The 25,866-nt window shown below is 34.2% G+C and overlaps 1 protein-coding gene across 1 annotated transcript in view; it reads right to left on the bottom strand.

Moving 5' to 3' along the window:
- Positions 1–3,685: 3,685 nt before the first annotated feature.
- EIF1AX (eukaryotic translation initiation factor 1A X-linked) overlaps positions 3,686–25,866 on the bottom strand; it is a 33,456-nt gene continuing 11,275 nt past the window's right edge. The window contains exons 2-7 of the mRNA XM_043998305.1: positions 22,760–22,843; positions 20,973–21,076; positions 17,691–17,741; positions 16,413–16,494; positions 15,446–15,537; positions 3,686–12,131 (exon numbers count right to left, since the gene is read on the bottom strand). Of these exons, the coding sequence (XP_043854240.1) occupies positions 12,126–12,131; positions 15,446–15,537; positions 16,413–16,494; positions 17,691–17,741; positions 20,973–21,076; positions 22,760–22,843 (419 nt within the window). The 3' untranslated portion in view covers positions 3,686–12,125. The remainder of the gene's footprint in view (positions 12,132–15,445; positions 15,538–16,412; positions 16,495–17,690; positions 17,742–20,972; positions 21,077–22,759; positions 22,844–25,866) is intronic.

Raw genomic sequence — 25,866 nt, 5'->3', positions numbered from 1 at the left:
TTCTCTTTGGTTTTTCCATCATTCCTTCTGATACACTTTGAGCTTTATTGGAGTGTTCATGGTCTAATTGGATAATACCACAGCACCCACCATCTTTGTGATGTATTCTTGAGGATCCTTTCTACACTATGGCTAAGTAAATTTTGTTGTTGTTAATGGTTGAATGGACTGAGTCTCATATCAGACCTAAACTACGCTGGTTTAAGTCATGTCTAGCCCACTACAGACACCCAACACTGATAATCAGGGATATTATTTAGAAGTTGTTTTAAGGGTCCATTTCAGTTTTTAACAATTCTAGCTGCCTGAGGGTGGTATGGAGAATGAAGTCCAGCAAATGTGATGGTGATGGGCCCAACTTTGTTATTCCTTTGCAGTAAAATAGATGCTGTGCAGGGAGCCCCTTAAGGAATAAGGATATATTCTAAAATAGCTTTGCTAATGGCTGTTTATGCTAATGCCATATCCTGAGTAAGTTTAAACTGCGTGCAGTAAGGGTAAACTTCTTGCTGAGATGGGGGAAAAGGGCCAATATAATCAATCTACCAGTTGGAGGAAGGTCAAGAACAATGTGGGATCATGTCACTGATCTTTTCAAAAATGGATGGTTTCACTGATATGAGAAACAACAGAAGTAGCTGACTTATCATTAGTTATGGAGACCATATGGTCTCATACCCAGTGCCACAAAGCATCAGTCATCATGTCCAGACTGAAGGAGCAAGTACCTAAACTCTGCTATTTTTCTAAAGGCATCAACCTCATTATTCAGTAAATGGATTCTGATGGGCACTATCATACCCCACAAACAGGAGACAAAATTCCTCCATTGGTCCTGACACCAAAACAGAAAACCTTTGATTGTCCAGTTGTCTCCAAGCCCTAGACTCGAACTATAGCTACCGCCTAGGAATTAATATATATGAAGATCAAGCTTTTCTAAAATCTTTAGCAAGAAAGAAGCAAATACTTTGTCTCTCTGTCAAGCTTCTTTAAATATCTGTCAGGCTAATCCTACAGGATCAGTGAGGGCCTACACTCTCTCATTGAAAAGTCTGATATTTGACTAGAAGGGCTACAGTCAGAGGATGCCATCACCTAACCATTTGAAACTCCTTTTCTTACATATAGTTCTTACTGTATTTCAACCATGAAATTATTGCAATCCAGTTCTGAGGATTAATACCAAATGTTCTGGGCCAAGCTTGGGTCAGGCCGGTCTAGAAATTTAGCTTGGTAGAATATGATGAAAAACCTTTATGGATAATAAATTCAACAAAATAAGTATTTACTCACAATAAGATTAAAAGGATATGATTTCCTAGAAATAAAGTGAGGAACACCAATTGTTCCTCACACAGCTTCAATGTCTTAGTTTAAAAAACCCAAGCAAATTGAAGAAATGTTTAGATGAAAGCCTAACTAAATGAATAGAGTAAATTCAATTAAAACAATTACCAAGTTCTTGCTTTCTAACATATCCTAAGGATTTTCCTCCCTAATTTCCATTCAAAGTTAAGCACAAGCCAAGGTTTAGTGTTTGTACTTGATATGGCCATTAACATGTAGACATCAGCGTGCTAATCTAAAAGGGCACTTATTCTTTAGCAGCTGAAGATTAAAACACATCAATATGTCATTGTTCAAAAAAAATTTAAATTAGATTTGAAGGCATGTATTTTCATGGAATAAATGTATACCAAAATAGAACGGTACCATTTTTATTTATTTTTATTTTTAGTGAGGCAATTGGGGTTAAGTGACTTGCCCAGGGTCACACAGCTAGTAAGTGTTAAGTGTCTGAGGCCAGATTTGAACTCAGGTACTCCTGATTTCAGGGCCAGTGCTCTATCCACTGCGCCACCTAGCTGCCCCCATTTTTATTCTTTATGAAAAGTATTTGGGACTGAGTGGGGCTAAGAAAAGGTGGAATAGGTATTGATTTTTTAAAGGACTTAATGGCAAAGCTAATTGTAAATAGTATATAATTACCTTATGGCAAGCATAAATGGGATAAGCCCGAGGATAGAATCCAACTGATACATCTTTTGAGATGGGAAAAAACAATTATTTCACCCTTATTTACATATCTTATTGGCTTTTATTTTTACACAGCTTACATTTAACCAACTTAGGCATGTAGGAAAACAAAATACTAAACCCTAACAGACATCTCTGGCTTTACACTCTTAAACCATTATTATTCAGTTTAACATTCACAAGTTCACACTTAATGGTGGAGTGAGAATGGGCCTTGTAGTCAGGTAGATTTTAAGAACCAATTGTTGGCTCTGACACATACTGGCTCTGAGTTAAATTCCTTAACTTCTCAGTGATTTTTAAGTTGCAAAGCAGCAGCAAATCTGCAAAAGTATTAAGAAGCTCCCTAAACTGATGAAATAAAATTAACAACTGTTTGCCCACTCAAACTGACAACATATTTAGAAAACTTCCTCATTTTAATAATATAATTCATAGGGACTTTTGGATGTCGGAAATAAAACAAAACACAACTATTGAAGAGTTTATTATTTACTTTCTGAAAGGAAATAATGACTATACTTGCTAGGCTGGAGTCTTACTAAAAATTCAAAAAGTAGCATTCAACAATGATTTAATTAAATCAACCTTTATTAAGCAGCTACTATGTGCCATAGGCACTGTGCAAGGCACTGGGGATACACAGATGAAAAATGACAGTTCTGCTGTCAAGGAGCTTACAATCTTAATAGACAGAATTTGGATTTGGTATTTTTGGGGAAAAAAGACAGAACCTAGCCCATTCCAAAATCCTTCAGCTAATTCTATATGTACTAGCTTCACTACCAGTTGCTGACTAAATTAGGGATAAGACAAAGTCCAGAATGAATTGTCATATTTCCTCTACTCAAATTTATATCTGTATGTCTATATAGCATGTGTATATATGAATTAAGCAAACCCTAATTTCTTGCAGTTCTCATATTATGAGGTTCTATTCTACATTATAGTTATTAGGTTAGGCAATCATTTTTCCAACTAGATTTAAGCTCCATACCTTTGTTTTTGCCCCTGCCACGTAGTAATCCTATTTTATACATAGTAGGTGTTGAATATTTGCTGAATTTTAAAACTTTTCCCCATTGTATGCTAAGTATGTACAATATTTTAACATACACTGAACTCCAAATAAAGAGAACTGTATAAACTTAACAGGTATAATGGATAAAGAGGTGGTCTGAATCAGTTAGACCTGGGTTCAAGTCCTGTCTCAGATACAACTGTGTGACCATGTATAGTCACCTGATCTGTTAGCGCTTTTAGGTAATTCTTTGTATATCTTATTGCAGGCGCCAATCTGCTGGAAGAATTGTTCACCAGTTCTCTACACCAAGAACAAAGAAAGTCTGGACAAAAACAAAACAAAACAAAACCACTAAGTTTCCCAAGAGCTCACATGCCTAACAGATTATGTTTCCCTTAGTAACTTAATAGTTATTCTGATTCTATTATTAAAAGAAAAATCTCCTAAAAGCATACTTTATTACTTGAATAAAACCTATTAACCTTGAGCACAATACCTGGCACATAGTAGGCGATTAATAAATCTGCTCAACTGGTAATCCAGAGAAATAAGTCCTACTCCTGATTCTGTCCCATCTAATCCTTGAAGTAATTTTGGGCCTTGGTTCCTGATTTGTAAAAAAAAAAAAAAAAAAAAAAAAAAAAAAAAAAAAGGTTTATATGATTTCTAAGGTCCTATCCAATACTATCAAAATCAGTATTTATTTTCCTCCTCTTCCAGTCCCCCAAATACCTTCAGTGCTTAGTGCTTTATTTTAAAAACCAATGTCCTGAAGAGTTATTAGAGGTTTAGTTCAAAAGTGTTTTCAGTATACAATATTGGCCAAATTAGATGGATCATGTCAAATTTTGCTGCTGGTCACAGAGGTATAAACTAGATATATATGGTTTGCTTATGTTTTTTGAGGCCCAAATTAAAATGCTTATATGGTCATACTGCCACATTATCTGGGCCTTTTGGTGTTTTAGCATGAGTACTACCACCTTAAACTTCCACTTTCAAAAGACCAGCAAATTTTTATAGGAAGTACTGGATCATTTATCTCTAGGAGACCTTTGACAAATTCAACAATAACGGGCTATGCAGTTTGGCAGGCTTGGCATGAATTAAAAAATGACTATTCCATCAGAAAAAAGATCTTAAGACACTTTGGGAAATGCTTTAACTAAAGATACGAGGTAACAATTAGAAAATCCTAGTCCAGTGCATATACTAAACTTTAAAAGGCTGATAAAGAAAATCATCTAAATCAAGGAAACAAGTTAGCAGGTGTGATCAAAGTATATTTTTCTTAAAACATGACACTTTATTTCATTGAAAGATCTAAAAATTGAGTTTATTGTCAAATCAGAATTAATTAAATTTATACATAGCATAAGCTAGTTTGATGTTTCAGCCAACATTAAACTTTATGCTTGGAAGTGGGCACAAAAATGAAAGCATTCCTGTCCTCAGGGTGCTAACACTTTATACAGGTGTACTATAGTACAAAACAATTTAATCAATCCAAACAAGTTTGTTGTCCAGAAGGGGGAAATGTGAAGATATAAAGATAGGGGTGGAGGGTAGGAGGAAACTTGTTTCTATCCTCAAGGAACTTAAAAAAATAAACAGGATACATGTATAGTATGATATAAAATGTAATCAAGTGAAATAGGAGTTCCAGACAAAATTCTCCAAGAAAATTTGAGAAAGACAACTCTCAGCTGTAAGTGGGGAGGGGTTGTTGAGAGGGCATTAAGCCTAAACTTAAATTTTTTTTTTTTTTTTAGTGAGGCAATTGGGGTTAAGTGACTTGCCCAGAGTCACACAGTGTTAAGTGTCTGAGACCAGATTTGAACTCAGGTACTCCTGACTCCAGGGCTGGTGCTTTATCCACTGCGCCACCTAGCCGCCCCCTAAACTTAATTTTTAACAGAGATTTCTACAGAGGAATGACCTGGCAATTGGGTGTGTGTATGTGACCTGTATGAATGTATAAACAAAAATATCTGGGAAGAACATACTATGAAAAGGAGTAGTTTGAGGGCTAGAAAGTTAAGAATCCAATTGCTGAAGGCCTTAAATACCCAGGTAAGGAATTTATACTGTACTTTACATGTAATAGGGAGTCAACGAGTTTTTTGGACTAGTCAGGAATTTTTTTGGAGGGGAGGGGAGGAAGGAGGGGCACAGCTGTACAAAATGCATTAGGGAGAATGGAGGTCAGTAGGTTGTAAAATTTTATTGATAAGTAAAAAGGCCCTGGCAAGTTTGAGGGAATGAATATTAGAGAAATCTGTAGTGGTGGAATCCATAAAAATCTGGCAACTGATCAGATATAGGAAGCAAAAGAGGAATCAGGTTATTGTCCAGGGAGTATGACTAATAATAGCAATAGATGGGACAAGAATTTATTAAGCGCCTACTATGTGCAAGGTTCCATGCTAAGTGCTTTAGTTCTCTCAACTGATCCTCACAAGAACTCTGGGGGGTAGGTGTTATTTTATGGTCTCCATTTTACCGTTGAGGACATTGTGGCAGACAGTAGTTAGTGACTTTTCCAGGGTAACTAACAGAGATAGTGTCTGAGGCCAGATTTGAATTCAGGTCTTCCTAACTCCACCTGATTTTTATCTCAAGTAAAAAATGGTCAAAAAGATATGAATAGGCAGAAGTTTTCAGAAGAAAACCCACAAGGTATCAATAGCCATATGAAAAACGTTCTAAATCCTTAATAGAGAAATGAAAATCAAAACAACTGAGGTATCACCATATACTTATCAGGTTGGTAAAGTTGACCAAAAATAAGGGGAAAAAAAAAAAAAAGACAAATGTTGGAGGGGCTGTGGAAAAAGTTACATTAATGCACTGTTGGTAGAACCATGAACTGGTCCAGCCATTATGAAAAGCATTTTGGAAATAGGCCCAAATTTATTAAACTTCATACCCTTTGATTCAATGATATTGCTCCTATGTCTACACCCCAAAGAGATTATTTTCAAAAAAGGAAAAAGATCCACATATACAAAATATAACAATTCTTTTCATGGTGCAAAGAATTTGAAACTGAGGGGGGTGTCCATCAACTGGGGAAGGGCTGAACAAGCTATTACATATAAATGAGATGGGAAGAGAACTGAATAAGAATTTATATAGTACCTACTATGTACTAGGACCATGCTAAATGATTTTTGCAAATATTATCTTATTGATTCTTATAAGAACCCTGGGAAGTTATTATTTATCCCCATTTTACAGTTGAGAAAACTAATGTACAGGTCAAGTGACTTGGTCAGGGTCACACAGCTAATAAAATCCAAACTCATGTCTTCTTGACTCCAAGCCCAGCACTCGATCTACTGAGTCACCAGCTGCCTGTGACAGAATACTATTCTATTCTAAGAAATGATAAAGGGGATGGTTTCAAAGAAACCTGGGAAAACTCATATGGACTGAAGCAAAATGAAGTAAACAGAACCAGAACATAAACAATAACAGCATTATAAAGACAACTAACTTTGAAAGATTGAGGAACTCTGAACAATATAATGACCAACCATAATATCAGAGGACTCATGATGAAACACGTTACCCACCTTCAGATAGAGGCAATGGACTCAAGAGTGCAGATTGAAATGTGTGTATATGAATATAAATGTATTTTTACATGGAGAGTGTTTTGCTTGACCATACATGTATGTAATGGATTTTGTTTTCCTTTTTCAATAAGAGGAGTGGGTGGTTGGGAGGGAAGGAATCTGGAGTTGAAAACTGAATCAAAACAACAACAACAAAAAACCTCCTGGTGTCAGTAGAAGCCAACAGATGAGGTTATGGAAGAGGTAGTTTAAAATGTTGAACACTGTAAAAATAGGTCAAGGCCTGAGAGGCTGTCAGATTTAACAATGCAGTTAAGTGAAAACTAGGCTGTACAGGATTAAAGATGAATGGTATGTGAATATAAATATATGGAGCACAAACTTTTAGTTTCAGATATAGGATAGCTTGAAGGAATGGCAAGGTCAAGGGAAGGCTCTTTTTTTTTTTTTTAGAGGAGACTTGGCACTGTGTGTAGGCATAGAGGAAGGCATTAGTAAAGAGGGAGAGGTTGAAGACATGTGACAAAGGTGTTTAAAGGTGAGCCAGGTACAACTGAATCAACTTCCTGGAAAAGCCAGGAGGGAATGGGATAAGTATAGTGGTTAGCCTTGATAAATAAAGTTACATTTTTTGAGAATACAGAGAAGGATGTGATGAGTTTTTAAGTTAACGGGAGAGATGGGGGAGCTCAAGCCTAAAAGTCTCAGTCAGTGAAGCATTTAAAAAAATGCACAGAACAGAAAATTTTCAAGGAAATATGAAGAAAAGCAGAACAGGCTTGAAGTTAACATACTGAATTAATATGTACTTTAAAAATATTTAATAGCTACCGCTTTACTTATAATCTTTTTAAAGTCCTACTTGGTATAAGCAAATGTGTTTGTGAAGTTCAGAATAAAGAACCATTAAAAAACCCTCAGTCTTCACAGTAAAGCAATTCAACATCATCATAGAATAAAAGAAAAGATCTCTATGAGATGGTGAAGGATCAACTAAACATAATGAAGAGAAATACAGAGGAAAGCTCTGAAGCAAGACCTTTTACACTGTGGGAGTAAAGGAGAGTTGAGGGAAGACTTAATGGACCCATAGTACCGTGGGCAAATCACAAACTCTCTAAGCCTGAGTTCCTCAACTGTAAAATGAAAGGTGAGGGGGTCTAAATGGTCTCTAAAAGTTCCTTTCAACTCTAAAATTGCACGAGGTAGCACAGGAATTGGGTCTTGGTTGACTTAAATGCCATTTAAATTTTTCTAAAAAAGTAATAATTAAAACAGCATGTTTAAAATGAACAAATTTGATGAAATAAGGGCAGCTCAGTGTAAAGTGCTTTGGACTGATGAGGAATCAGCAAACTCAGCCTCTAACTTGTATAACTTTGATTTTTTCAATTATAGACTAGGAGCTGAACTAAATAATCTCATATGTTAATTTCTGGCATACAAATGATCTTGATACTCAACATATTTCTTCAAGTAATTAAATTGAGCAAGATAAAATTGGGTTGAGTAGTTTAAGGTAATCTATCAATTCAAATTTTAAAGGACTCCAAATTAAACATTAACTTACCTTTACTAAACAGGTTAAAGACAAAAAAAATTTCTAGAATAACTGAAATTTCTCTCAATCTCTATGGTAATCATATATAATGTAAGAAATATAAAACTTTAATCTTCAATACATTTTGTTCAATAATCAATACTGAAGACTATAAACTACTATATGAATTTGATGGCCTCCCTTGTAGTACCATCATAATACTAATCAGGATGGCTCTCTCTAAAGCCTACATGATAAAAACAACCCTTATTAGTTCATTTCACACAAAAGAAAACCCTATAAAATAAGCATTTCATTTTCAAAATTAGATACTATTTAAAACTTCTCTCCTACATGAAAAAAAGAAGTGCAAATCTACTTAAAAAAATAAACCTAGGTATTATATTCAAAATGTGGAATTACTACTCTAATAGGGTTGCTATAAGCCAGCACCTCCAGCTTATACTTACTGATGCTGTTCAACATCATATAATGTAATATTTTTGTGCAATACAGTGATATTTAAACTACCAATCACAAATAATTATTTTAAAAGCAAGTATATTTATAGCCACAATGCCAGAAATATGGTTGTAGTGAACCAAAGGCAATTCATTACTAAAGTACAAATATTTCTAAACATGCAGTGTTTACAGGTTCCGTAAATGAGTTGATCTCTTCAGAAAGAGTAAGATTTCATAGCATTTAACAGTCAAAGAATTAAATGTTGGCACAGTCTTGACATATTAATCTTTCTAATTTGGCCATCCAGTCACTTTAGTGATATAGTATATCTACACTCTTAATGAGGTGAGGAAGAAAGATCAATAGTGCAAAAAAAGTGCACTTAAAGATGCACTCATCTAACCAAATGCATTATCAATAACAAAGACAATTTGACCATTTCTCAAATTCATCAGCACCATATATACTGCCCAAAATGTTCTCACATTTAAAAATTTTCTCTGTGTATACCATAATATGCATGTATATAGTGTTGCAGAAATCAAAGAATGTAATAGTGAGTTCTACCGAATACTCCCATTTCATATAAAAAAGTTAATCAGGAAAAAAAAAGTTAATCAGCAAAAATACCCTTATGAAAATCCCATAACCAATCTAAACAGTTTTCTAAAATGAGTTGCTTATCAACCAAACTTTAAACCCAATGACTTCAATCCTAGATCAAACAGATTCAAACTTAGAACCAGGATATCTTACTGTGCATTGACTGAAAGCACTAAAACCAAGGGTCTGTAAGTTATGGACATTAGTCTGGGCATAGCAAATAACTTTAGATATTTGTTATGCATGCATGGGTTAAGTAGCCACAGGAAAATTCCTAAGTCAGAGTCTCATTCAGAGTCTATTAAAAACCTTTTGTAGAATTTATGCCTTCCTTAAAGGAATTGGCAGAAAAATGCATTTATAAATGTGTGAAATGCAAAATGTAGAGAATTTTAAAATACCTGATGAAATTCATAGACATATCATTCACATAAAGGTGCTTGTGGAGTTCTAAGGTAAACAACGATTAATTTACACCCTAATGAACAAATCTGCTATTTATACATCCCTATGAAGAGGATATCTATATCTACACATGGATATAGATATATATTTTCAGCAAGGCATTAACATTATACCTGATAGCAATTCATCTCATGATCTGGATAAAATTCTCCATAGGCAGTATGTTTACCATGGAATTCCCACCACACAAGTAAATGATCATCACAAAAAGAGCCTTTAGCACCATTTCCTACATGTATTAGTAAGCAAACCAAAAATCCCTTCCCCATTTGCCCAACAGGTAATTACCTATCTCAGGTTCACTCACTTATTAACTAGTGATACTTAGGTATATGCAATTAAGGAAGGAAAAACTGAGTTGTCTCTATGCTCTATTTTCCTTTCCCTAGATACAGAATAAAGAAAACCAGGTTTTATTATTATACCTCCTTGACTCACAGAATTCTTATTACCAATATTTGATGTTTAGCAAAGGAAATAATAATAAAGTTGGTGTGGTGTATTTTGACTTGTTTAAAAAGAAAAGATAAAGCCTTCCCTCCATTTCATTGTATTTTTCCTCATTTATAAGATCACAGGGGACCAAAATAGATGTAAGTTTCTCAAACTACACATTTGATTTTCTTCCTTAGAATTGCATAGGATAAGAATGTGGCTTATTGTATCCTTATATAGTCCAGCCCTTAACATGACTTCATGACTATTAGTTGAGAGGCAGCATGGTGTGGAAAGAACACTGGACATGGAAATAAAGAGACCTAAGTTCAAATCCTGGCTCTAACACTTACTAGCTTTATGACCATGGCAAAATCACAAACTCTGAGTAGCCTTAATTACTACAAAGTGGGGATAGCTGCACTACCTACCTCACAGAACTGAAGTGAGGAAAGCACTTTGTAAACCTTAAAAGTACTATAGAAATATGACTTATCATAACTGACAATGATTTTTTAAAAAGCGTGCTGGGGGAAATAAAGATCTATAAATTTTGAGTTAGAGGCAGAGTGTTACAGTGGATAGAGTGCCAGTCTTGACATTGGAAGACTTGGGTTCAAATTTCTGCCTCTAACACAGATCAAGTCACTTAACTTCTCAGTGTCCCAGACAACTCTCCAAAACCGTAAAACTGTGTAACAGGTACCCATCTGTAATGGGAGAGGAAGTTTCATACACCAATTGAATCACAGGTGCAGACCAAAAATAAAATAAAATAAATTCCAGTAAGGTACAAAATATGTATGCATAACAAAACACATCCTAAAACACAAAGGCTAAAATATGTTCATCTCCACATAATGATTAGTCTTTATTAGACTTCTAAGGAGTGGCTCTTCCATTCAGAAATTGGAGTCTGTCTTTTCTTTGTTTTCTCCACCCCTTTAGGTTAATTTTGGACAAAAACTTAATTTTTAGAAGTTGACATCAATTTTCATTTATACATCGTAATTTAAATGTACATAACCTATAGAAAATTTTATCTAGCAAGGTACATGTCTTCTAAAGCTTAAGATAAAATGACATTTAAAACATAACCCCTTTGTACTGCAAAAATATTCTACATGTTTACCTTTAAAAGATAATTAACCATTTATTTTTTTTGTTTGGGAAACTTTCTTGGCATTGTTCGATACAAAAAAAAAAATCTGCAACTAACGTATGACTATATCTGATGTTTTAAGGTAACTGGGTGCCACCCAGTGTTCAATTTCTGCAACTACTAATCTTACAAATTAAAAATAGTTTTAAAATACCTGCATTTTTGAAATGCTTCTTTTAGAGTTTACTTCTTTATGGTGGCAACAGATGAGATTACTGAATGTGTGTAATATCAAAATCAGTATAAAAATAGCCACAAGCTATTAAAATATGAAAAAACAGACCCATGCATTATGACTTTAAATGCAGATTTCTGCCTCCCTTAAATTTTATCAAAAACTCAAGTGAAGTTATAAGTAACTGGAACATACAGAAAGACTCTGTACAGTGAAAAGACACAAATTCAAACTAGGGATTTAATTCTAATCCATGATAATCATAGGGCAAACAATTTATTCAAAACATCAATTTACTAGAAGTGAGGTGGTCAAAATAGGAAAGGCAGTAATGCATTTAAAAAAAAAAAACACCAACCAAATAGATGTTATGGTTCTTTACCCAAACGTTGAAGATCTAATTCACCAAAAATGGGCTTAACATTTTGCTTAAGGTAATTCAGCATTATCAGTTTTTAAAGAAATATAAATATTTTAAAACAAACATTGAAAATAAATGTCTGGTTTAACAAGCTGCACTCATACTAGTGAAGTTTCATTCTTCTTAACAGGATGGGACTCGGCCAAAAATCCAAATGAAAATATCAAAGTAGAACAATCCTCAGAAAAATCGGAATGTAAACGTAGAGTTCAATTTAGATCTGTAAATAAAGAGAATCAAAACAAAAGGATTCCGTTTTAAACAACCATAATCATTATCTTATTTTCTAACATAAAATATATTATTTGATGGTTAAAAACCCACACTAATAATTATTTATAGAATCAATTTTGTTGGAATATAAAAGTATGTCTAACAAATACTTCCATTCATCCCAGATGTTTTAAAAGTAAACACTTTATTTTAATATCTATGTATAGACATTAAACCCAGACTTGAGTATTTATTTACGTTTGAAATTCTTAATAAAATTTCGCATCTGCTATCCCCAAAATTATATGATGGTAGAGAACTAGGATTATACAAACTTTTATAATTTGTTAGCATGCTTAGCTCTAATAGAGTTCTTTCTCAGATCCAATCCTGAGGCCAACCAGCAACAAAGATTAGGTATACCTGGTCAGACTTTGGAGAGCAGAATTTAAAAGGTATGCAACTCCTCAGATGACAAGAATTTCCATTTTTTAATGAACCTATAATGTTTTACAGTTATGTCTTTGTACTAAATTCTAAGTTTTTTGTTTGATCATGCTTCAGCACCTGCCCTGCTACACAGCTGGATTATTTAATAAAGTACTTATTGAATTAACTTACAAGGGGTTATGGGGATATTAAAGAAAAGGGGGCAATGCATTTTCTCCAACACCCAAAATACTTAGCCATTTCTTCATCACTTTTTTTTCCCCTTACCCATCTGCCTACTGTTTCTAGAAGAACTGAGGAAATAAAATCTTTAAGTATCCTTGACCTGTTTTGCAGACTTAGCTATTTAAGACTAAGCAGTGTCTGGCACATAATTAAGTACTTAATAAATGTTTGGTGACTTGTAGATATGAAAAGTCTTATTTATTGAAGGTTCTTTCCTAAAGAATCAGAAAAGGGACTTGAGAAACAAAGTGTGGGTGCTGATGTCAAGGCAGAAAGGTACAACTTCCTTTATTTCATATACCAGTTGCAACAGAGCTTCTTCTGGCCAAAGAAGGGGAAAAAACCCCCAAACTATAGAGAAGTTCATGGCTCTTTGGTTTCTTTCTCTATACTCTGCATCAGGCAAAATCATTCACTCTCATGACATCAAGAATCATTTTTATTTTACAATTCAAAAACGCTGGGCCTCAAATCCAATATAACTGAAATCATGCTATCCTGATCATCTTAAACCCTGCCAACCAGCTCCTTCTCCTAAGGCCTCATCTTGCAATTTGGCATTATTAATTGTTCCAAGATTAATTTGGGAATCATCTGTAACTCAATTAACCTAAATATAACTAATTGGGCAGCTAGGTGGCTAAGTGAATAAAGCACTGGCCCTGGGTTCAAATCCGGCCTCAGATACTAGACACTAGTTGTGTGACCCTGGGAAAGTCGCATCCTCACTGCCCTGCAAAAATAAATAAATTTAAATATAATTACCAAGTCTTTTCCATTTTCTCTCCATATACTGTATCTTATACCAATCTAACTAACCTGAAAAAAAAACTCATCACTTGGTTAATGACAGGGAAATGAACTTCTCTGCCACAGCCGCTTAATGATCCCCTACTAAAACATAGCATGTTTGTGATCTATGATGGTATAGGGAGAGTACTTGCTGATGAACTCAAGTACTGAACATATCCTGAAACCATCTTTTGCTGTCCATTTCATTTTCTACTAGCCTAATCCAGGTTAGGACTACTCCAGTAGTTTACCATGTGGGCTTCTTGACCACAGCCTTTCCCAATTCACCCTAAAATTGATGCCACTTTTAATTTCCCATATATACTGATTTGTATGCCACTTCCTGCTGGTCACAGCTTAAGTCAAACTTTTTAGCCTGCAAGTTCTGTGACAATTTATCCTCTACATATCTTTCCAAAATTGTCTGCTATTATTCCCCAACATCAATCTTCTATCCCAGTCTGTCAAGTCAGTCTCCATTCAAACACAGCAAGGTTATTCCTGACTTCATATTTTGCCTCATGCTTGGAGTAAAAATATTCTTTGTCCTTGCTTCCCAGTTCCTTTTCAATCTAAAATTCTACTACTCCTGGGGCAGCTAGGTGGCGCAGTGGATAGAGCACCGGCCCTGGATTCAGGAGTACCTGTGTTCAAATCCGGCCTCAGACACTTAATACTTACTAGCTGTGTGACCCTGGGCAAGTCACTTAACCCCAATTGCCTCACTTAAAAAAAAAAAAATTCTACTACTCCTTAAAGGTCAAATTAACTACTTTCTCCAATCCTCTAGTTCACACAGGAAGCAAAATTTTATCAGTTCCTCCCAAAAACACACAAAAAGGGGACTTTGTAACACCATCCAAATTTAGCCTTTTTTAGGGGGGGACCTCAACAATCTTATTAAGAAAAACTTAAGATTTCATTCAAATATAGCAACAGGACAAAGGTAATAAAATATTTTTTCTCAGGCACTATGGCACTGGAACGTTTTGCAAAAATAATATACACTTTTTAAACTTAAAAAGACTTATTTGGTTTAGTAATTGTGGCAACATTCTTACATTTAAACAAGCTTTGGGTCCACTTTCATATACACATATACACACACATGACAAGAAAAGGGAGAAGTCTGTTAAAAAAATCAACTAGTTATTAGTATTAGGTATTAGTATATTCTGTGAAGTAGAATATACAAATAAATGATAGAATATTAGTGCAGCATTTATGTGAAATATTTATATAAAATTATCTAGCATATATATTAAATATGTTTATGTTTAAAACGGAGTTCTCTGTTGAGATCGCATTATACTTTACATATAACAAGGAGCTAATAAAAATTTAGTCAACTAGTTTTTATACCACTTTTATCTTCGAAGGATATATTGACTGTATTTACAGGTTATAATAAAAGACTTGTTAGAAAAGGAGTATGGTACAATAGTAAGAATAAGGAATTAGGAAACAAGGATTGTGGATCTGTCATTTACTAGGCATATAACCTTGGACAATCTAATATCTCTGAACTTCAGTTTTCTTATGTAGAAAGGGCAATGACGATATCCCTGACCATCTTTTCCAGGGTTCTTATGAGAGTCAAACATAAGGGATTAGAGTATGGAACTGTTATTAATTGTCTTGCATTTGATTGTCAAAAAGAAAACTGACCTTTTCAGATAAAATATTTGATGGACTTTAAAACCCCCCCACTAAATTGAGTAAGTTAATGTTTTAATTTCTCTGCCAGTATTTTAAAATAATATTTTAACTGTACTAGTTTAAATCTTGGAACATATTTAGATGAAATAATATGAAGATCAAGTGTTTCTTTTTAAGGATTATTTGAACACATACATCATCAATGTCTTCATCATCATCCCCGATATCATCAAACTGGATTTCATCATCATCTCCAGGACCAAATGTGTCTGTTTCATTGATTTTAGCTATTAAAAAACAACAACAACAAAAAAAACTCAAATTCATATTATACATCATTAAAAATGTTCCCATCAAATACAACACCTTATAAATCATTTAATAGTATAAATATATATATTCACAAGACAAATAATTCCAAATCAATCAAAACACAAACATCTCTAGCCAGCTATATTTAACAATGCCATATAACAACAGCTATTCCCCTTGAGGTTTATGGCAATGGTATCCATATATAATCCAGCATCACAAAGGAATATCAATTTTTCTTAATTTGGGAAAAAACCCCACTATATTAGAAAGGCAGGGGCGACTAGGTGGCGCAGTGGAAAAGCACCGGCCCTGGAGTCAGGAGTACCTGAGTTCAAATCCGGCCTCAGACACTTAACACTTACTAGCTGTGTGACCCTGGGCAAGTCACTTGACCCCCCCCCACTGCCCCGCAAAAAAAAAAAGAAAAAGAAAAAGAAAAAGAAAAAGAAAAGCTAAAAGAACAAAAATCCTACTGGAGTTCACTATATTAGGATAACTCAAGTTAGGGTTATCCTATAAAAATTCAATGCCAACATTAAATTACCTCATGTTCTTGCTCAGTTTAGGCATGGACTAACTCTTGAAGAGAATTTGTTTAAATGCCTTACTCTGTCATTTCCCCAAATTATCACTTTAGCAACATTGTCTTGAAGGTCAGAGATATCATATGGGAATAGAAGTCCCACAAATAATTACTATAAGTGGTATTCTAGGAATCACTGCTTGTTTGGAATTACTTCTGTACGTGAAGTAGAAAGTTATATGTAAAAGTGATGTTTTAATTTATTTTTTACCCTAAATTACAGAAAGACAAGCAGGTAAAGATTTATAGATATCACTTTCTTACCATGCTCTGGAAGTTCTCCGTATGCCTTTAAACTTCTTGCTTCGTCCGCATTGTATTTTAGTATAACATCAGCTTTGTTATCCTTTAAAACAACATAAAACACTCAAAATTGGCTAAATCAAAATTCACTACTAGCTTTATAAATGTCTTTCAAACTGTTTCTGAAAAACAGAAATGGTAAATTCATTTCCTTCATTCTGGAATGCCTTCTCTCCCCTTTTAAAGCTTCTATCTTAAGTAACCCTTTCACCCCCTTTTAAGCTTCTATCTACATATTCCTAAAGTATTTATCACAAAGCAGGAAGGAGCTAATGCATACAAACTGAGAAATATTAGCACCTAATTGAACCAATCTTGGATCTAGACCACAGAAAAAATATTTCCCTCCTCCTAGTAGTATGGGATTATGGCTACAGAATTTCCACAGACTATAATAATTGGAGTGGACTACACTGAAAGTGAATGTACTTAAAAAAAAAAAAAGCTATCAAAAGAACTTGAAAAATACACATGAAATGTGTTGTCTATTTCCATAATATATATTGGCATTAGATGTCTTGAAGCCATTGTAAACAGGAATTTTTATCATTCCTGAATCCCCAATTCCTAGTGCCTTCCCATGTATTTATTTTCTTTATATGCATACTACAAAAATGTATGTATGCACTTTTTCCTTGTGAGAAGCTTACAGATGGTTTCATTTTTTTATCTGAACCCTCAGGACCCTAGCTGAATGCCTGACCAAACAGGAGGCACTAAAAATGCTTGTTGATAAATATATTACTCTTTCTAAAGAAAGTGAGATTTTCAACTTGAAAAATAAATTGTTCCAATGAATAGTTTTTAAACATAACTGTAGCTAATTAATCTGTTTACAGAAAGCAACTAAATTACAGACTGATCAAGTGAGGAATTGAATTCCATAGGATAGACACAAAGAATAAAGATCCTTGAGACTGGAAAGATAAAAGCTGATGGGCAATATGACAAAGTCATATCATAGTAGCAAAGACATGTCTAGGACAAACACATTCATGCTATTCTGAGACATTCTGAGAGTAGGTTAGAGGAGTTTTATGATAAGGAAATAAAAGCACTGCTTTTCAGAGTGTATTCAACACACAGAGAAAAAATGTATCACAAGATCATTGTCAGAGAGAATTCAGGGCTTTCTAGATCATTCATTTGGTCAAGAAGGTGCCTGTTAAGTTCTTAGTTTCTCTGAAAAGTTGTTAACAAGGATATCAGTAAACAAATTAAATAATAGTAAATATTCACCTGATAGTCTCGGAGACCAACCAAAATAATGTCCGATGTATTTATCCAAACCTATAAAAGGTAAAAAAAGAATTTATAGTATTCACAAACCCCTAAACTCAAGACAAATTAAGGACCAAAACCAAGTTTAAACATGGAATGTTCCACCAAATCATAAGTCTCACAACAGTTAAGTACAAGGCTCTGAAAAGAAACACAAACCCCTCCAAATACAGTATTCTACTCAAATCAAATTTTCTTACTGTCCTATAGCTACTACAGCTTCTTAAGACAAAGATTATCAACTGTGCAAGGTGCTTAAATCCATTTGATAAAAATTGACGAAAATTTTAAAATGATCATCTTTGTTTTTAAGGGTGACATACTGTTATTATATTGAGCTATGGCAAAGTCTAAGATATTACTGTATTCATTCTCCAATGGCCGAAAAAAATGTGGTTTCCTAAGGCAGGAAAACTGGGATGAAGACCTCAAAATAAGGGAGAATATTCTTCATATCTCTAAATGTATATTCCCATGCATAGTAGAAAACTAATTTTTCTGAAAGGAGAAAAAAAGTCAGAAATACAAAATAAGGACTTCTTTCCGATACTGTATCTAATTTTTACTGTACACTATAGGTTCAAACTTTTTTGGAGCCATATAGGAAAGACACCAGAAAAGGCAAAGTCACTAGTTGGGATTATTTAAAAGAAAGCTGTAAATGAAGAAAACCAATGTTTGGTTAATATATTTTCCAGTAATATGAAAAAATCCACCTACTTTAAGTATTACAAAATTTTAAAACTTGTTTAAAAAAGTAGTTCTAATGTGGATTTCAGCTAAAATATCTTCTTTTCTGGGTTTCCATACTGACAACAACAGGTCTAGTACCAACACTTGGTGGCAGCATATGCTAGTTTTAGGTTGAGTTCTTTTGAATGCTAGACTTCTTGAATTAAAACATACTGCATAATGAAACACTATATTTCTGCTGCAACTTCAGTTGTAGAGAATGATATATGGAGGAGAGAGAAAATAGGGAGAAGGATGAGAATTGCAGTTTCTTAGAAAACTGGTTTGCTTATAATTTTAGAAATGCCTCCTTAAAAATAATATAAACCATAAATCTGATTAAATTTTAAAATAATATATGCTATATAGTCACAGTAAAATAACTATAATTTAGAAAAAAATAACAGATCTACAGTGTTTTTTACATTTTCCATAATGTACATCCAACTTGCTACATATTGATGCTTTAAACATTTAAGAATTCCACAGAAATCACAGTAATGTTTGTAGGGTCATAATATTTGCAACTAGACAAGACTTTTATGAGGTCATCTCATTCAAAACTCTCTTTTTACAGATAACTCTCAGAGAACACAATGATTTGCCCAAGGTACAAGAGGTGATAAACTTGTGAGAACTGAAAGTTGAATGTAGGTCCTTACTGCAGATCCAATGCCTGCTTTACAACTTAGCTGCCTCAAAGTTATCAGCCTTTTTACTTTCTAGACACCCATAAGGTGTTTGCACAAGTGTTCAAATATCTAAAATCCAACTAGAATTTTAAAAAGATGATTATTCCTATGTTGATACATTTGCCTGACATTTCTTTAAATTGATTATTGCTACTTTGGGACATAAAACATTAAAATGGTGCTTTATGAGTCCAAGCAAAGAGATTCATCACAGTTACATTTATTCTTTTGTTCTCAAAACCACTTAAAAAATTTACTGCTATGTTAGGAATCCTGAATAAAAAGATTTAAACAAAACAGTAGTGTCAAAGTAGGTACAATATACTGATGTAATGATGGGTATATTTCTATAGTAATATCTGAAAATAAAAGCACATTACAATTGACAGTCTGAGCCATGTCATTTGATTGCCAAACCTTATTCCAGTGAAGTTTTTTTTTTTTTTTTAACCTGGGGTCTGTGAATTTGATAACTGTATTTAAATGTAATTGTCGGGGCAGCTAGATGGCGCAGTGGATAGAGCACTGGCCCTTGATTCAGGAGTACCTGAGTTCAAATCCGGCCTCAGACATTTAACACTTACTAGCTGTGTGACCCTGGGCAAGTCACTTAACCCCAATTGCCTCACCAAAAAAAAAAAAAAAATGTAATTGTCATCTTTTCTAAGACCTATGTATTTAATGCATTTAAGACATTTTGAGAAAGAGTTCTAAACTAGGGTCCAGTATTCAAGTGACTTGCTAAAGATCATACTGATCCAACTATTCTGGAGAACAGAATGGGCTATAAAACTGTGCATACCCTTTTGACTCAGCAATACCACTGACTAGGTCTGTATCCCAAAGAGATCTAAGAAAAAGGAAAATTACCTGCATGTACAAAAATATTTATAGCAGCTCTTTTTGAGGAGGCAAAACCTAAAAATTGAGGGGAGTGCCTATCAATTGGGGAATAGCTGAAAAAAATTGCGGCATTTAATTGTGATGAAATATTATTGTGCTAAAAAATAATAAAAAAAATTACTGTGCTATAAGAAAAAATAACTAGGGAAGGGGGGCAGCTAGGTGGCACAGTGGATAAAGCACCATGGATTCAGGAAGACCTGAGTTCAAATCCGGCCTCAGACGCTTGACACTTACTAGCTGTGTGACCCTGGAGAAGTCATTTAACCCTCATTGCCTCTCAAAAAAATAAAAAAGAAAGAAAGAAAGAAAGAACTGGGAAGAGAGGTAAAGATTCAGAAAAACCTGAAAGACTTATATGAACTGATACAAAGTGAGTAGAACCAGGAGAACATTGTACATAGTAACAGATCATCATGATTAACTGTGAAAGACTCAACTACTCTGATCAATACAAAGATCCACCATAATTCCAAAGGACCCAAGATGAAAAATGCTCACCATCTCCAGAAAGACCTGATGAACAAGCACAGATTGGAGCCTATTTTTTTTCCTCATCTTTTCCCCCCCACAATGTGGCTAATGCATGATTTCACATATATAATGACTATTTCTTGTCTTCTCAATGGATGGAAGAAAGGCAGAGGGAGAGACTTTGTAATGGAAAATTTAAAAATAAAAAAAAATTATACTGGCACTAAGTGGCTAGGATTTGAATCTAGGTTCTCATAACCCCCAATACAGTTCTTATTCCACTCTACCACGCTGCAGGATCTTAAGGAAAACCGGAAGCTTTCAGCAATGAATATCCCTACGTAAAGTAGCAATGTAGAACTACTTTTCCCTGCAGTAAAAACTATAATTAGTCATATTATAAAACAAATACCCAGTGCATTCCTTTCCCTACATATACCTTTTTTCTTAATTTTCCTCTGATGTGACATAACCTCTTCACACCATCAAAACACATTGCTTCTAATCGTCCATTTCCCAACATTTTGATCACCTGGGCATATTCTAAAAACAAAGAGCATAAGAGAAAAAGTGCATTAATAACATTTTACTCAGGATTTAAAAATTGCTACAAATTAATCTGTTTGATAAAAAGGCTTCAATATATATTACAATTTTCTTTTCTTTTTTGAGATTAGGTGTCCCTATCTCACCCGGGCTGAAATACAGGGGCTTGATCCTACTAATGATCTGCTTTAACCTGCTGTTTCCAATCTAAGCTGGTTTGCCATAATGATAATGGGTTTACTGTGCACTTTCAACTGGCTTATGTCACTATGGATCATTTCTCTTGAGCACAAGATATCTGCCAGCCTCAGACTCCCTTGGGACAAGGATTACAGCCATGTGCCACCATGGCTAGCCCTATCATTTTAAAATAATATAAGTATTAAAAGATTCTGTTTTGAAATTTTATGTGAAAATGATATGGTAATTTAGAATTATTTTAAATTATACATTAAATCATGTTTACAGAATAACTATTTGAATACTTCTACACTGTTAAATCTTATTTCATTTGTTATGTATTTTTTTTTGGGCAGGGAAATGAGGGTTAAGTGACTTGCCCCATTTGTTATGTATTACTTGAAAATCTGAAACTGGAATCCTGTAAAAATTTCTTATAATTCAGACTTTTCATTAACTAAATTGGGTTCCTCTCTCAGTTGGTCCAAATAGCAAGGTTTTATTATAGTTCATGTCATAAAGAAGAATATCAAAGTACTTTTCAAATATATAACATCCATTAATCCAATTTATTATGCTGCATTTCCTTTCATAAACAGTGACCCCTCTAACAGGAAACCTTGAGGGCTGTGTGTGTGTGTGTATGCATGCATACATAATTGTATATGTATACATATATATGTGCTCATATGTATAAACACACACACACACAAAATATAAAATTTTATACGTGCTGGAAATTTTAGGAATTATGTAGTGCAGAGGTGCCAAAATATGCAGCCTGCAGACAACTCAGCCAGAACCAGATTTAAATGTAATTAGGAAATATTTAACAATAAAACAAAAAATTAAACAAAACAACAACCAAAAAACCAAATAATGTTAATTTGTGGTTTTCTAAGCCAAAATGGGGCCCAGGGATTCTTATATATGTTTAGCGGCTCCATTTCTATTTGAGCTTGACATTGCTGATATAATCCACCCATGAAACCCAAGGTTAAATGACTTGCCTGCCTAAGGTGCTATACTTATACTTGCTAATAATTATATTTTCCAATTTAAAAAGTCCAGGTGGTCTCACAATCAAAATTTCATTCAACTCTTAACTCCCTGCCTATCTAATAATTCCCCTATAAATTTATGCTTTTCCATTCTCTACTTTCCTTCAGATTTCTGTGATCTATATTATGGCTTCTTGGGAGGGTGTTATAGCCAGGTGACTAAAAAAGGGGAAGAGTGAAAAATAAAGCCAGGAAAAATATAACTGTACATATAACTATTACTGAAAGAAATCACCATCTGATATTGAGTATTGACTAAGTCAGTATAGTCTTTCTCTTGGCCAACTATAGTTAAAATTTTATTTCCTAGAAAAAAAAAATCCAACAGAATTTTAACCATACATTTTTCTCTTTCTAAGGCAAGGGAGACTAATTTAACAATTCCTAAACAGTCTACATGTTAAAAAAAAATGGTAACTTAGAAAAGTATCACACTTACCCTGTCCATCTTCCTTGAAGACCAACTCTCTTTTTTCAGATTCATTTTCATTCTTTCCTCTGCGCCTATTTTTACCTCCCTTACCTAAGGATTAAAAAGTAAGAAACTATTAAAAACTTGTATACAATATAGAAAGTAGCCATAGCTAAAATAAGCTTAATAAAGTTTAAAAAAACCGCAAACCCAAAACCAACATTATTTCAGACACATTCTTAATTTTCTTCATGTCCTAGAGAGAAGGTATGAATGGAGGTGCTCCTAGAAACAGGCAATAGGACTTCTGGTTAATATGGAGGGGTAAAAAGTTGTAGAGCAATTCAGTTCTCTTATTTATGCTCCATTAGAAATTTAGCAAAGGAAGCTCATAGTCTTCAAAACAGGAAGCACAAGGAGTGGGAGTCTAGAGTACTCCAAAATCAGACAATCCATGAAGGTTTGAAACCTGCCTGCCAGTGCTCTAAGTCTCTACTTAACACACCAGAGGAAATAAAAGCAAGTAGTAAGAACCCAGGAAATGAGGTTAAAACCAAAGAGATCTTAAATCTCTTAAGAATGCAGTAGGGAGAGTAAAGCCTGGTCTTGGCACAAAGTCTCAAATCAGGAATTGAGACTGGAGAAGACACTGAGCACTATGAATAAGTATTATGGATTAAGAAATGCCCATGAGGATAATTCAGGTCAGAATAACTGCAAGCAAAACCTCACAGAGAAAAAAAAAGGGCCTGGTCACAAGGACAAAAAAGAGATAAAAAAAAAATCATCTTTTAATTGAAACACGATCTTCTGGGGAAAAAAAAGAACTGAAAGGAGATTAACTTAGAACAAAAGGTAAAAAAAAAAGAAAAACACCTTAACTAAGTAATAAAGTCCTTAAAAATAAAAAAGGAGTAAAATGATTCCATGAGACATAAAACAAAACAAAACAAAAAACCCCCATATAATCAAGAAACCATTAAGGAAAACTGCCTAGAACCAGATAACAAAGTGAAAATAGAAAAGAATTTACCAATCATCTCCTGAAAGAAATCTATGAAACGAAAACTACCATGAAATGTCAAAGCCAAAATTCCAGAAATTTCCAAGAAAAAAAAAAATCAGTGAAAGCAGCCAGAAAGAGTTCAAGTACCAAAAAATTACACAACACTAAGAAGCAACCATTATGAAGGAAGGAAAATGGTATTCTAAGAAGGAAAAAATAAAGCCTTACAACTTACTCTGAAAGACTGAGTATAATCCTACTGGGGGAAAAAAATGGATCTTGAATGGAATATGACTTCTTAGTAAAAAATCATTTATATATAGTGATTGAAGGTTTGCAAAATATAAATTTTGCCTCATTTTATCCTCACAACAATTTCATGAAGTAGGTGTCACTCCCATTTTACAGATAAAGAAACAGGCAGAAAAAGTTAAGTGACTTGCTCACAATTATACTTCAAGTCAAATGTCTGAAGGGATTAATTTGGCTCTCCCTGACTCTAGGCCAGGCTCTATCTATCCACTGTACTAACCAAGCTGCCTCTCTCTAAAATAAAAAGTTAACATATTTGAGTAACTGGAAAGGAATAAACGAAGATGAAGTGCTAATTCTAATAAACCCATATATCTTTCAGGGTCACAGAATAAGTTAAATAAGACAGAGGGATTGGGGGTTGTTTTGTTGTACTAACGATAAGCTTAAGGAGGAAGGAAAAAAGACGGGGAGCAAGAGGGTGGGACTTATTTTCAATACTGAGTATGTGAGAACATGAAAAACATGGGGGAAGGGGGAAGAAGAATAAGTATCTCATGAACCTTACTTTTATCTGAATCTGAAAATGTGAACATGAATCCATGTGCATGTACACGTATACACACACACACACAGGAGTTTGGTATAACAATACATTAAATCCATCAAGATAGCAGGTGGGTATAGGAAGAGGGGAGAAGGATTCAAAATCAAAGTAAAACAATTTTCAACTGAAAAAAAATAAAAGTGTCATGGACCACCACACCCCTTGTCAGTCTGGTGAAGCCTACTGACCAATGATCCCTTTCTCAGAAGAAATGTTTATAATTAAAGAAAATACTAAATTTCAGTTAGTGACAATATGTAATCTGCCCCCCCCATCCCTATCCAAGTTCACAGATCCTTTGAAGTCCATCCATTTCCCTTGGAGGTCTGTGAATTCCATGCTACAAACCCTGGATATACCACATTATAAAAAATGAAAAAGGCTATGGACTAATAGGCAAAACGAGATTCATTTTTGGACAGCCAATGTGGTCATTTGTTTTGCTTTATTACATTTATTAAAAAGGGTTTTTTCCTTCCCTTTTTTCTTTCTAGTTTAGCTGAGGGGAAGGAGGAATGTAGGTAGGAAATAAAATAAATGCTTGATAAGTTATATTTTTTTAAAAAACCAATATAAAAAGGCTAAGAACCAAACTAGTGATCAGGGGATGGATGCTATTCTGAACCATGCAGACCCACATAATGCTGAAGTTCTGATCTCCACAATGAAACACAGAGGAGGGAATAGGGGAGCCTGCCGATTCCAATCATACACAATATCCTCATTCATCAGTGAACACAGGAGAATGACTCATCATAGGATATCATATTTCCATTTATTGTTATTTAGTGTCAAACAGTTAAGACATGAACTAGCCTTGTATATGACTTCAAAATAATGTTATTTAGCTTTTTCAAATGAAATCAAGACAGGATTAATTTGAGGTTTGGGGAATTAACAGAATAGAAATCAAGACAGGATTAATTTGAGGTTTGGAGAATTAACAGAATAGTAAGAGAAAATTGAGGACAAAAGAATAGGTTGGTATAATGCCAATATGGCATACTGTTACATCAGGGAGGGGAAGGAGAGAGAAGTATCTCAAAACTAGATTGCTGTATTGAGTAAGTTTTCTCTTAAGCCTTCACATACTGAACTAAGTATTGACTGTACAGCAGTACCTACTGTGTTAGGTACTGGGGAAGATACAGAAATCAGAAAAATAGATAATACACAATATTATTTTAAAAATGCATCAGAGAATTGTCCCTATAAGTCCTCTGTGAGGCCTGAGAGGAGAGCTATTAGAGACAAGGGGAATGAGTAAGA

Source organism: Dromiciops gliroides, chromosome 3 (assembly GCF_019393635.1).
Source record: "Dromiciops gliroides isolate mDroGli1 chromosome 3, mDroGli1.pri, whole genome shotgun sequence".
NCBI classification, from domain to species: domain Eukaryota; kingdom Metazoa; phylum Chordata; class Mammalia; order Microbiotheria; family Microbiotheriidae; genus Dromiciops; species Dromiciops gliroides.
Note: the sequence above shows the minus strand (reverse complement) of the source record. Positions and strands in the feature narration are given on the sequence as shown.